Genomic DNA, 14,844 nt, shown 5'->3' on the forward strand with positions numbered 1-14,844 from the left:
CCTTTACGCCTCCCCTCCACTGTATCCCTTTTAAAACATGTAAACTCCTGTACATGCATCAGCCATTCCTGCCCTTGTGTCAACCAAGTCTTGGCCACAGCATTGTAACTGTGCACACTGATCCATGCTCTAATTTTATATTTCTATTATTTCTTTCATTAAAATAAATACATTTAAAACCCTCCAAATGACTACATTTATGCTCCATCCACTACCTCTCCTTCATCACAAACTCATTACACATTGCATCAACCTTTCCACCATCTGCTCCATTCATTGCCTTCTCCTTCTGGTTCCCATCCCCCTGCCAGACTAGTTTAAATCCACCAGAGGAGCACTTGCAAGTAATCCCACATGGATATTAGTCCGCCTCTAGTTCAGATGCAAACTGTCCCACCGATAAATGTCCCACCTTCCCTGGAAGAGAGCCCAATGATCCAGAAACCTGAGGCCCTCCCTCCTGCACCATCTCTTCAGCCATGTGTTAAGCTGCACCCTCCTCCTATTTCTTGCCTCACTAGCACATGGAATGGGTAGCAATCCTAAGATCACAACCCTGGAGGTTCTGTCTTTCAAGTTCACTCCTAACTTCCTGAACTGTCTTTGCAGGACCTCATCTCCATTCTTTATAAAGTCATTGGTCCCTACATGGACCATGACACCTGGCTGCTCACCAACCCACCCCCCCCAATCCCTGAGAATATTTTGACATTTAATTCACATTCTCTGTCACAAATTTGAATAAACCTAATTAATCATCAATGTGAAAAGAATGTTACCTTCAGTCGGAGGTATTGGCTCCTCTATCACAGCCACAGGTTGAGCTTTAGATAGCAGCTGTTGTTGAATCAATGGTAAATCCTGAAATATGTTCAACATGAAAGCGGCGTCTGGGTCAGAAGTGATTTGTTGCAGCTCCGAGTTGTCGGCACTCTTGGCTCCGATGGCGATGGGCATGATGCCAGCCTGTCTCAAAGCCTCTGCTGCCGGCCCTACATCATCCTTGGATTTCCCAGCAGTGATGAGTATCAGGATCTGTGCAGCTCCCGCATCTCTCCTGCTGCCTGCAGCCGGGGTGAAGACATTCCTCGTGACAAAGTCCAGTGCTGCGCCAGTGTTGAGGGGTTTTCCCGTTTTAAATGACAGCTTCTTTATAGCATGCAAAAGCTCATTCTTTGTTGAATAAATGTTGAATCCAAATTCAAGTCTTGGGTCAATACTGTACTGCACCACAGCAACCTGATCTTCATCAGGTCCAAGATCAAACTCCTGGACTATTTTCTTCAGAAATTCACGGACATATTGAAATGATCTCCCCATTCCAGGAGAGCCATCGATTAAGAATGCAATATCTCTCTTCTTGGATATTTTCTGCTTCCTGGGAACTGAACAGAAAAATTAATAAACCATGTGGTATTGTAGAACCCTACACAACACGAGTTCATCGATAGTTTGACTACAATGTGCAGTTCTGGTGACCAAACTGCAGAAGAAATGATTGCACTGGAGAGGGTACAGAAAAGATTTACAAGCATGTAGCCAGAACTAGGCATGTTTAGTTAATTTTAGCTCCAAGGATAGATTGCTTACACTGAGGCTATTTCCTTTGGAAGCAGGAGCTAAGGGGAGTCTTCAATGAAGTGTACATCAAGGACCTGGATGGAAAAAAAATTGGAAAGTCATGCTTTTCTTGGCAGAGGCACAAAAACCAGGGGTCAGTTCCCTATGTTCTTGTATTTCTCCAAGACCCTCCCATCCATGCCATTATCCAAGCTGCCAGTAGTTTAGCCAAGTACTACTGCAACATTCAAGAAAGATATGGACAGAGAAGATAGGTTTAGATGGATATAGGTCTAATGCAGGCAGGTGGGACTAGTATGGATGGGATACATTGGACAGTTGAGCCGGAGAGCCATAACTACTATTTCTAAAACAAACCTAATGTACATACCTCTACCATTTTGTCCAGCAGCTAATTCCTACCCACCTCCCCCGAGTGCCCTAGATTCTACTACCCTAGGAAACAGATGAGCACTAGTATCTTTGACCCTCATGACAAAGTTCCACTCCACTGACTGATGAAGGCATGTATCCTAAACACTCTCTTTGTCTACCTATACTGTCATATTAAAGATCTATAAACTCCTAGGTATCTCTGTTCTATCATACTTTTTTAGAAGAGTAAGTCTTGCCCTGATTCAATTTACATCACCCTTCTCCGCAATGAACTACGCCTACTACTCCTTAGACCAGTTTCCTATCTGAGCTAGATCCCATTGGACAGTTAGGTAACCTTTCTCAGTGCCCATTAAAGCATATATTTTTGAGTCAATAGCAAAGTTATCCACTTTGCCACAAGCATCCTTTTCCAAATCATGTATGTGTACAAGTAGACTCCAACTTACTATGGGGTTTTGTTCCAGGTCTCGCATCGTAATTCGAAATTATCATAAGTCAAAAAAATACCTCACTCTGCCTTTCCTAGAGTAAGGGTCTCCAAAGTGGTCAAGGTCCATGCTCCTGCAGGGAGCCCAAGGTACCCAGTCTGAGGTCTGATGTGGCCCATGGGCTTGAGAGCTTGAATGTAGCCCAGGGTGTCAGGAGTGAGTATGTGCGGGCGGCCGTGGCATCAGGATTTTGTATGCGCGTGCAACTGGGATATTGCAAGTGTGGGTAAACAATGGAACTTGAAATGGAAAGTATGGATTCTGACAATCATATCTTTGAAATATCGTAAGTCGGACCATGGTAAGTCAGGGTCTATTTGTATTACAAAAAGCAAGCGTTGCAGAATTGCCCAGTTTTAATGATGATAGCCCCATATAGGTTTAAACTGCCTATACCCCTCCATAAATCTTCATCCACGAAGCCAAGCCAAAGAAAGGAAAATGATTTTTTTTAATACATCAGCCAAACTATGAAGATCCGTGCCCAAGATGGCGGTGCCCATACTCAACAGCCCATAATATTAAGATTGCAAGATCCGTGGGAATTAGTGGACTGGCACAGGGCACAAGATTGGCAAAGAATCAATCCACTGAGAAGGAGAAGCCTGGGAGAGGATCTGACAGGGTAGGAGGCCACAGCAGCAGATCAGCGAAGGCCTCAATGGCCAAAGGACTCACACCAGTTTTAGGGCTGGTGGGGACCAGGTATTAGGAGCAGGATCCGTGAGGATGATGATGGCAAGCAGGGTCCCAAAGGGCCTCGGGCGTTAACAACTTCTAATTGTATCGGGAATTCAGAACTGGGGTGAAGGTGACGATTTGGATGCCTGGAGCTTGGGTTCACCACAGGAAATGACAGGAGGTCATTCGGTTGTGGAGGTTGCAGTAGGCGGCAGCATTGGGAGGTGATGGGATCTATGGACTCTTGATGTCTCTGAAAGGACTCTCTTTCGCTTCTCTTTCTCTTTTTGATGGGGGCACTGGACTGGTGGCATCTCTTTGCATACCTTTACAGGCCAAAAAATTAATAAATTTTGTGTATTTTTTTATATACAACACTAAAGGAACCTTAAAAATATCTGTCAAAGCCCCAGCAATTTCCTTCCTCCCTTCCCACAATGTTCCAGGATGTATCTGAACTGTACCTGAAGATTCATCCATCCTCATTGGACTCAAGGCTGCTAGTATCTTGACATTATTGATGCAAGGCTATCTTTAGTTACTTCCTTTCCATTCTTGCTTCTCCTGTTCCACAGTAAACACATTCACAAAATATTCATTTGCAATCTTCCCATTTCTTCTGGCTTTGCACTAAATGCCCCTCCTGTTCCTTAAGGGGACTTATTCTTATCCTCATGACCCTTTTGTTCTTAACATGAAATCTTCTTGGATTCTCCCTTACACTGTTTGCTAAATTGATCTCAAAACCTCCTTTCGTCCTCATTATTTCCCTCCTCACTCTGCTTCCACATTTCTTATATTCCTAAAGGCTTCCCTGTCTACCAGTATTTGTTATATTCCTCCTTTTCTTCCCTGAAATGTGTCTGGCTGTATCTTGCTGAGCAGGGTTCCTTTATCTTGTCATTCCTGTCCTTTACTCTGCTGGGAATATATCCATCCTAGACCTTCCTTCTTACTCTTAAACACTTCCCATTTGGCAGTTGTGGTTTGACTCTAACATTTGCGTCCAGTTGATTATTGCTAACTCCTCCCTGATCATGTTGAAATTGGCCTTTCCCCAATTTGAGATTCTAACTTGAGGACCAGAGTTATCCTTGTTCACAACTATCTGAAAAGTAATAGAATTTGTGGTCACAAAGTGTTCCCCTACCAATCCCTTAATTACATTACTATCTTCATTCCTCAGTACAATGTCCAATATTGCCCCTTCTCTAGTTAGCCTATTCACATATTGCTCTTAAAAGTTCTTCTTGACCCACTAAACAACGTTCACCCTATCTAATCCTCTAACACTTTGACGTTTCCAGTCAATGTAGGGGAAGTTGAAATCATACACAATAACAGCCCTGCTATTTTAATGGGCCTCAAATATTTGATCCTCGAACTCTCGGTGACTGTTTGGTGACCAATAGTACACACCCATGAAGGAGACTACTTCTTTTTGGTTCCTGATACCCAGCCTCACTGCCTCACATGATCGTTCTCCAGCAATACCCTTTCTAAAGACTATTGGAATATCTTCTTTGACTAATATTGCATAGAACTCTTCCCTTCCTCTCTACCCCCCTCCTCTCTTTCTACTGTAACTATCAGACTCTGGAACATTGATCTGCCAATATATTAAATTATGATTATGTATTTTGAATTTAATTGAAGGATTTATATACATCACATTCATTTTTATGTGCAATTACATGCCATTGGAATGAAGCATTGCAGAATCAAAAAGGTGGCAGATTAAATTTTATACTTCTCCAAACTAATGAAAGAAGGAAAGTTTACTGAGAGTAACAATGAGAGTCACCCAAGAAATAGAATGTACAGCACTAAAGAAATAGCATACATAATGTTGAATTTCATCTGACAGTGATGTTTAATGTATGTGTTATGCATAACATTGATACACATGAAGGTATGTGGATCCACTTATTATCTTACTGTGATTGGAGATCGAGGCTAAGGATTTGAACTATGAACCCCATGACCAGGATCACTGCATCCCTCTGTTCCAAATTTCATTGACAAAGAAGAGCAATAATTTAGTGGGCAAGGTCTTTGAGTCAAGGGGATTGTCTTGTGAATCCAGAAGTTGAGGGTGACTGTAGGGAGCAAAGAAGTAGCATCCAAAAGTAAGGGAGAAAATAAACCTGGAAAATGGATCCTGGCACATCTCCTCTGTGGCATGGTATCTATCTTGACAGTTACTGGAATACTTCAGAAATCAGAAATTGCATGTAAATGAGGCTAATAGTGTAGAAGGGAATAATAGAAAGGAGCACGCAACATAATTCAGATACCTTCTGTCGTGATAACAGGTTCCTCCTCCTCAGGTTTTGCTGTTGGTTCTTCAATGATAATAGTTGGAACACTCAGGGATGTCAGCGGGATGATTAATTGATTCAGAACATCTGGCAAAGAGCGGATTTTCTTCACTTTGAAGACCAAACTGGGGTCAATGGCCATCTCCTCCAACTGAGCTGGATCTGCACTATTCACACCAATGGTAAAGGTCATAACACCAGCTCGCTTCAGCATGTCTGCTGCCTCCTCCACGTTATCGCTGGACCTTCCCCCAGTGATGAGCAGCAAGAACTGGGGCACATTCTCTTCTATTCGACTTCCAGAATAACTGGTGAAATAGTACTTCATGACAAAGTCCAGGGCTGAGCCAGTGTTGGCTGTCTTTCCACCTCTCAGGCTGAGGCTTTTGACGTGATTCAGAAGCTCAGCTTCTGACCAGTAAGTGTTCAGGTAGAACTCAGCTTCTGTATCATCGCTGTACTGTGCCAGACCCACTTGCACTTTGTCACGTCCGATGGCCAGATGCTGAATTACTCTTGTGATAAAGTCACGGACATAAGGTAAGTTATCGTTTCCAATATTGTCTGATCCATCAATAAGGAACACAACATCTCTCTTGCTCATTTCCTTTGCTATCACTGGAAAAGTAAAAATGAACGTCAGATGGTGTAAAGTTTTAGATGTTAAACGTTAAATTACCCTGTAGATAGGATAATAATTCCAATTGTTTTTGTCCAATGGAGACTTTGATTTCCTGTTCTCTCTCAAGCTTCTATGAGGGATTGTACATTGAATAATCGATTATTTTTAAAAGAAAAATAATGCATTTAGTTCAATCTGAAGACAATTGTTTAAAATTTGGACCTTTCATATGGCACATGCTAAAACTAGAAATGTAAAAGAAAATCACAACATTGAGGTAGCATTCCATGAAGAGATCACAATAACAGTTTTCTTTCCTTTAAAAGTGTTAGAACAGTGGTGAAAATAGCATATGGTGTGCTGGCCTTCAGAAATTGGGGGATTGCGATTAAGAGCCATGAGGTAATGTTGCAGCTCTATAAAACTCTGATTTGACCACATGGAGTACTGCATTCAGTTCTTGTTGCCTTATTACAGGAAGGGTGGATGCAGAGGAGATTTACCAAGATGATGTCTAGATTAGAGAATGTACCTTATGAGGCAAGGTTAACAGAGCCAGGGCTTCTCTCTTTGGAGCGAAGGTGGAGAGGTGACTTAATAGAGGTCCACAAGATTATGAGAGGTAGGAGAGGGGGAAGGGTGTCAGGTGATGCGGTAGAGTCAAGGTGGAAATCTGAATCTTCTGGGAATTAGTTTAAAAAGTGCCAAATCAGTAAAGTTCTCTAAAGCAAAACAATAGAAAACTGCTCACGAACTATTTTATAATGACCTGAGAATGCCACCTAAGAAATGAAAGAATGTCGCTGGCCAATCAGGAACACAACAAGAACATCGGCAAGCACTAGAAAGAAGGCTTACCTCTTTGATTGGTCTGGGAGTTGGGATGAGAGAGCTCCTCCCCAGGCATCTTGGGCCCCTACAGGTTCCTTTAGAACATCTACAGCACCATCACAGCCGCTCTTGCGGGTGATGCCATCAAAAATGAAGATGTTGAAATGTGCATGCGCAGATCAGAAGAATTTGAAGATGTTTCTGGAGAAAGTGGTTTTTGCTGGCTCAACTTTTACAACAAAAAACCTTATTTATCTGAATCCCAGGCCAGCGATGAAGATGAAGAGGAGGAAGAAATAATGTGTAAAAGTTTCCAAAGACAAAGGTAAGAAACTTAAATTGCCAGAAGAAGAGGATTGTCGTGTCATTTTTTTGAAGGGGGGGTCCCACTTCTTGAGCACAAATTGGGATACATTCAAAAAAGAAAAGATAGTAGGAGAATTTATATACAAATGGAACATCAAATTTATTTTTTTTAAAACAGATAACCCCATAATAAAATTTGTGCCAGGCAAGGAAAGAAATAAATTGATGTATTTGATTGAGGGTGGGGATATCTCCTAAAATGCCCTTGACTCAACAATTTAATACCCATGACTCTTGGTGCCAGAAAGGGATCAGGAGTATCGAGGATTGTTACTATCATGGGCAGCTCTTGTCATTCAAGCAGTTGAGGACCAAATATGAGTTAACAAACAGAACATTCTCCTGCTTTCTGCAATTAAGGTCTTTCCTAAGGGACAAACTTGGACCAACAATGACCCTGCCTGATTCTAATTTGAAAGGGAATGTGTGTAAATTTATCTCTAAGATGTATTCCATATTCCAAAGTGAGGGCCCAAAGCCAGGCTTACATCAATTGAGGGAAAGATGAGAGTTGGGTTTGGGCATAACAATTGATGAACAATTGTGTCTGAATAGCATGACAGGGATTGCCAATGCCAGACACATGTTTGTGCAATATAATTTTTTGCATCACACATCAAAAATTACACAAGTCTTAGATGCAAAAAAAGGCATTTGACAGATTAGAATGGGACTTTTTGTTTAAAGTGTTGGAAAGATTAGGATTGGGACAAGTATTTCCAAATTGGATTAGAGTTTTGTATAATGGACATAAAGCTAAAGTTATAACAAATAGGCAAGCTTCTGCACCATTTCAATTAACTATATCTAGTAGACAAGAACGTCCATTATCACCAACTTTATTTATCCTAGCTATAGAACTGCTCACAGGATTGATTTGATCTGATCCTGATATTAAGGAATTTGAAGTTAACCAAGAGGAATATAAGATTAATTTATTTGATAACGATGTCTTATTTGACAGAGCCAGTAGGTTCAATATGTAAATAATATTTAAGATTAGAAGAATATGGAAAAGTGTCAGGTTATAAAATAAATTGGGACAAAAGTGAAATTATGCCACTCACTACAGGGGATTATACTTAGTGCCAAAGAGATACCCAATTTAAATGGCCGGTGAATGGTATAAAATATTTAGGGATATGGGTACATAATAACTTAAATAATTTATACAAATTGAAATACTTACCTTTACTTAATAAAATTGGAGAAGATTTAAATAAGTGGATGGCATTGCCAATAACATTACTTGGCAAAGTTAATTGTGTTAAAATGAACATATTTCCTAGAGCATAGTATCTCTTTCAAACATTGCCTCTATTGTTATCTCAGATGTTTTGTCAAGAATTAAATAAATATGTAAGAAAGTTTCTTTGGAAAGATAAGGGTTTCTTAAGATAAATTAACAGAAATTTGAGTTAGGAGGCTTGAAGCTCAAATGAGGTTTCTTGATTCATTTTTTGAAGAGGGAGAGAAGTCGGCATGGATTAAAATAGAAATTGATAAAATAGGAGAGAGAATACCAGAAAATGTTATGTACAAATGGGAACTGAAATTAATATCTGGTGAGAGGGAAACATCTTTGTTGAAACATTTGATTAATACCTGGAATAAGATAAACACAGAAACTGAAATGAGGTGGGGTGGGGTTGTGTTATCTAAAATGCCTCTGACTTAAAATCAACATTCCATTTACAATGGATAATCTTTTTTTAAATATTTGGTCTTGTAAAGGAATTAGATAAATAGAAGATTGTTATGAAGGAGAGAATGTAATGTCATTTGAACAATTATAAAATAAGTATGGAATACAAAATAATACACTTTTATGAAATAAATTTAGTCCAATAATGTCATTACCAAAATGTAGTGATGTGGAGATGTTGATTCATAATAGAAATATAAAGAAATTTACTTCAGCCATGTACATTTTATTGAAAGGGGAACTCCTAAGCAGGGAATCTATAGTCCAGACAGAGATGGGAGTCAGATTAAATATTAATATTGATGAACAAAACTAGTCGGAGTTATGTCGAGATAGTATGACAAATACAAAAAAATGTTAGGTATAGATTAGTTCAATATAATTTTCTACTACATTAATTATTTTTAATGCTACAGAACTTAAATAGATTGAAGTCAGATTTATCAGATCAATGTTTTAGATGTGGCCAGGAGATAGACATTTTTTTTACTTTCTACTTAGTCCTGCCCTAAAGTAAGACCTTTTTGGATAAATTTGGGAACTTTAGTTTAGAACAGGTTACAGGAACTAAATTTCCACAAAATCCAATGTTGTTTTTATTAGGTAATACTGTATGGATAAGACCGAAATTGAAATTAAATAGACAGTACAACTCTGATCATTTGAAATGGTCGGTTCCGGGCCTATATCAGATAAACTTTTTTTTTGGAGAACTGACCATTTTTTAAAAACAGCCCAGCAGGAACAGCAGATCCCTTGTAACAGTGTTTAAATAAGGTTTTTTAAGCATTAAAATAATGTTCAATTTTCACCAAAAAAATGCTGGCCACTGCCAATCATCTACACACACCAAGGCTCCGCTCATGCCGGGAGCCCAAGAGTCTCACTCTTGCACAGATCTTGAGCTCCTCGCTGCTGCTGGGAGCTCGAGGTCCTCGCTGCTGCCAGCGACAGGAACCCAAAGACCCCGCTACTGCCAGTGCTGCTAGCTCCGACAAAATTTGGGAAAATGAGGATTTTGGAGAATCTGATTTTGGATAATTGGAGGTGTACTGTATATCAAAAAGAATTTGTAAAGACTGCGTTAGCAGTAGCAAGAAAATACATAGTGGTTACATGGAAATCGGGCCCTCATCTGGGTATGGAGTGATGAAATGCAGAAATACATAATTGTGTTCCACTTGAGAAGACTACTTACAATTTAAGAAATACATATCATGTATTTTTGAAAGTTTTTCGCTCATATTTACAAACTGTGAGTATAAATTTATAAATATTTTTTATTAAACTTCAAGAACCTTGTTAATCTCATTGGAAGAATTAAACTGTTTGGTGGGTGGTGTCTTTTTGGCAATCAGATCTTTTCTCCTTTTCTTTCTCTATCTCCTTTCTTTCCTTGTTCTTTCTTCTTTTCATCTATTTCTTTCTTCCATTTGTGGATTTATTGTTGGGGGAGGGGATTGGGGTGTTTGGGGGATTAAACCATCATGTATAATTGAACTGATATTAATATTTGATTATTGTATTTTGTAGTTTTTATGATAAAGTTTATCCATGTATGGATAAAATTTTAAATAAAATATTTTTTAAAAGATTATGAGGTGTAGATAGGGTGGATAGCCAGCATCTTTTTACAGAGCAGGTGTAGCAACCAAAAGACATCTGAAAAAGGTGAGGGGAGTAAAGTTTTGGGAAGCCATCAGAGGTAATATTTTTACTTAGAGAGGAGAGGGTGGTACCTGGAATTCATTGCCAGGGTTAATGGTACAATAGAGAGACATTCAAAAGATTCTTCCTGAGATCTCACCATCAAATCCTCAGACTGTAGATGAGCAGAGTTTGACTGAGGTTGCAGAAGGTAAGGAGGAGAGGAAATTTAGGTGGGGGAAGAAGTGTAAAGGTTAAAATCTTGTGTTTTTGTTCGTAGTTAATTTTCTGCCCATCCCTTTAAGAAAAAGTATTGTTTATAGTATTACAACATTGACTATCACTTCATATGTCGTAATATCCGAATGGACCAAGAGCTTGCACCTCATTCTTCAAAGAATTATGAAAGGGACATAAGCTCAAGATAATTTGAATTCATCTTAATTTATTGTATTTTGTCTTAATTTTGTTTATTTCTTCTTATATCTGTTTAAAGTTGAATATCGTTATATCATTATACAGTATGCTTTGTTTATTCAGCATTATGAAAAGCTCAATGTGAAGTTAGGCATAATGTTTATCCATTTTATCAATGAATTAAAGCTGTATCTACAAAATTTGGTTTATTTGAATTAATAAGAGTAATTCAGAATATCATCCATTCACATTTCTTTGAAGATGCCACATTTTGAAAATGGGAAATACTAGAACTTGGAAAGTGTGGTCTATATTTTGATTTTAAAAAAATTATAATTGTGAACTTTGTTTGGAAGAAAGGCTCATAAAATTTATCTGAAAGAATTAGAACTTGATGTAAAAGCAAGAAGCATTTAAGCTTTAACAAGAAGACTAATTTTCTGTTAGAATATTCCAGAAGCCTCTGTGAGAACATGTATGTCTGACTGCAGATACCTGTAACCTTGAAGAGGTAAGATAGAGCTCTGGTTTGCAGAATATGGCAGGAAGCCCAGAAGAATGTTTTAAAAAATTATAAACACCTGATAAGAAAGCTTATGTGCATATTCACAGATCCAAGATAAGAAGAGAAATCCTCTTGAATCTACAGTTACAGCTAAAGCAGCAGCGGCATCTGCTGCCATGGCGGCAGTTAACGCAGTGGGACTTCACTTGCTTCCTTTCTGGACCCATCAACCTCGAGTATGGCTTAATCAGGCTGAAACACAGTTTCGTCTTCGTGACATAACAGCAGAGGACACAAAATTCTGGCACATTGTAGGTGCATTGGACACTGCTACCGTATCACGAGTAAGTGAATTTATTGCCAATCCCCCGGTGGACAACTAGAACACCAGGTTCCACCAATTTCTCCTGGATACGCTGGAATTGACAAGACATGAGCGTGGCATGCAGCTTTTGAATATGGAAGACCTGCATGACAGGAATCCATCTGACCTAATGAATGAGATGCTCGCATTAGTGGATAGTCATTCTCATTGCCTGCTCTTTGAAACTCTATTCCTGTCCAAACTCCCAGCTTGTGTCACCATACCCATCGCTAACATGGATTTCCACTGACCCCATGACATAGTGCGGGAGGCTGACAGGCTCTATCGTACTCCAACATAAGAGTCTGCTCAACTACAGCCCGTTTTAGCAGCAGATACATCTCCCATGTCCTACGAGCTTCCATATCTGCAGTTCAATCAAAGAAGGAGTAACGCGCTGACGGGCATCGAGAATTGGGGAAAAATACCCATAAATGTATCCAGCCATGTACCTATTACAGAAAAAAACTAGGAAACAAAAAATGTCAGCTCCCAATAGTGGGCTCGGCAGCTGGAGCAAGTACCAGCCTGTTGTATCTTCAAGACGACGCTGGTAAGCACAATTTTCTTGTAGACACAGGTGCTTAGGTCAGTTTTCTCCCACCGACCTATTTTGAAAAAACGCATAAACAACAACATCTGGCTCTTCAAGCAGAAAATGGGGCTACCATTCCCAGCTTTGGCACACGACGGATCACAATTGGGATAGGAAGGACCACATTCCACTGGAATTGCATCTTAGCTTCTGATGCTCAGCCCATTTTGGGTGTAGATTTTTTAAGATCCCATGACTTGCTGGTAGATGTGAAATGGAGGAAATTGGTTCATGCCACCATTTTTCAAACACACCCACTGGTATGCAGCAAAGGGAGAGTTTCCCAGCTGGGGTGCATACCCTGCAAAAAGATGCCTATGCTGCCCTCCTCAACAAATTTTCCCATATTCTCTCTCCTAATTTCAATGCCCATGGTGTTTCCTATTCTTCTTTTCCTTCTTTGGCTTGGCTTTGCGGACGAAGATTTATGGAGGGGATAAATGTCCACGTCAGCTGCAGGCTCCTTTGTGGCTGACAAGTCTGATGTGGGACAGGCAGACACGGTTGCAGCGGTTGCAGGGGAAAATTGGTTGGTTGGGGTTGGGTTTTGGGCTTTTCCTCCTTTGCCTTTTGTCAGTGAGGTGGGCTCTGCGCTCTTCTTCAAAGGAGGTTGCTGCCCGCCAAACTGTGAGGCGCCAAGATGCACGGTTTGAGGCGATATCAGCCCACTGGCGGTGGTCAATGTGGCAGGCACCAAGAGATTTCTTTAGGCAGTCCTTGTACCTTTTCTTTGGTGCACCTCTGTCACGGTGGCCAGTGGAGAGCTCGCCATATAACACGATCTTGGGAAGGCGATGGTCCTCCATTCTGGAGACGTGACCTACCCAGCGCAGCTGGATCTTCATCAGCGTAGACTCGATGCTGTCAACCTCTGCCATCTCGAGTACTTCGACGTTAGAGATGAAAGCGCTCCAATGAATGTTGAGGATGGAGCGGAGACAACGCTGGTGGAAGCGTTCTAGGAGCCGTAGGTGATGCCGGTAGAAGACCCATGATTCAGAGCCGAACAGGAGTGTGGGTATGACAACGGCTCTGTATAACGCTTATCTTTGTGAGGTTTTTCAGTTGGTTGTTTTTCCAGACTCTTTTGTGTAGTCTTCCAAAGGCGCTATTTGCCTTGGCGAGTCTGTTGTCTATCTCGTTGTCGATCCTTGCATCTGATGAAATGGTGCAGCCAAGATAGGTAAACTGGTTGACTGTTTTGAGTTTTGTGTGCCCGATGGAGATTTGGGGGGGCTGGTAGTCATGGTGGGGAGCTGGCTGATGGAGGACCTCCGTTTTCTTCAGGCTGACTTCCAGGCCAAACATTTTGGCAGTTTCCGCAAAACAGGACGTCAAGCGCTGAAGAGCTGGCTCTGAATGGGCAACTAAAGCGGCATCGTCTGCAAAGAGTAGTTCACGGACAAGTTTCTCTTGTGTCTTGGTGTGAGCTTGCAGGCGCCTCAGATTGAAGAGACTGCATGATTATCCAACTGCACGAAAACCAACAAGGTCGGGTCAGATACAGCAATGAGCTCTCTGAACCCTTCTCCATTAACAATGGCGTGAAGCAAGGCTGTGTTCTTGCACCAACCCTCCTTTCAATCTTCTTCAGCATGATGCTGAACCAAGCCATGAAAGACCTCAACAATGAAGACGCTGTTTCCTATTACATAAACACTTAAGGCCCACCAATTCATGCCAGGGCTCACCGTCTTCCACCTGATAAACTGCTGCAAGCAAAGGCAGAGTTTACTGCATTGGAGGAATTGGGTATCATTCGACATTCCAACAGTCCTTGGGCATCACCGTTACACATGATACCCAAGAAAACAGGTGGATGGAGACCCTGAGGCGATTATCGTAGGCTCAATGATATAACTACACCCAAATGATACCCTCTCCCTCATATACAAGATTTTGCTGCCCATCTACACAATTGCTGCATTTTCTCCAAAGTTGATCTTATCAGGGATACCATCAGATACCAATCTATAAGGATGACATTCCTAATTTATTACCCCTTTCGCGCTTTTTGAATTTATTAGAATGCCATTTGGTTTGAAAAACGTCACTCAAACCTTCCAGCGGCTTATGGACACTTTAGGCAGGGATTTGGAGTTTGCATATATTTACTTGGATGGCATCCTCATAGTCATTCAGACTAAACAGGATCACCACCTGCATTTACGCCATCTTTTCCAACGGCTAGAGGAATTTGGTCTTACCATCAAATCTGGCAAATGTTAATTTGGCAGATCCACTATCGACTTCCTAGGACACAAGATCACGGCCGATGGTATATTTCCGTTATCCAGCAAGGTAGACGCAGTCCGTGTTTTTTCCAAATCTACCACGGTTAAG

The 14,844-nt window shown here is 40.7% G+C and overlaps 1 protein-coding gene across 1 annotated transcript in view; it reads right to left on the bottom strand.

Moving 5' to 3' along the window:
- The window catches only part of LOC138761741 (collagen alpha-1(XII) chain-like), a 142,735-nt gene that overhangs the window by 84,569 nt on the left and 43,322 nt on the right, over positions 1-14,844 (bottom strand). Inside the window, exons 6-7 of the mRNA XM_069934406.1 lie at positions 5,426-6,067; positions 780-1,385 (exon numbers count right to left, since the gene is read on the bottom strand). Coding sequence (XP_069790507.1) covers positions 780-1,385; positions 5,426-6,067 — 1,248 coding nt within the window. The remainder of the gene's footprint in view (positions 1-779; positions 1,386-5,425; positions 6,068-14,844) is intronic.

The sequence above is a fragment of the Narcine bancroftii genome, chromosome 4, assembly GCF_036971445.1.
Source record: "Narcine bancroftii isolate sNarBan1 chromosome 4, sNarBan1.hap1, whole genome shotgun sequence".
Taxonomy (NCBI): domain Eukaryota; kingdom Metazoa; phylum Chordata; class Chondrichthyes; order Torpediniformes; family Narcinidae; genus Narcine; species Narcine bancroftii.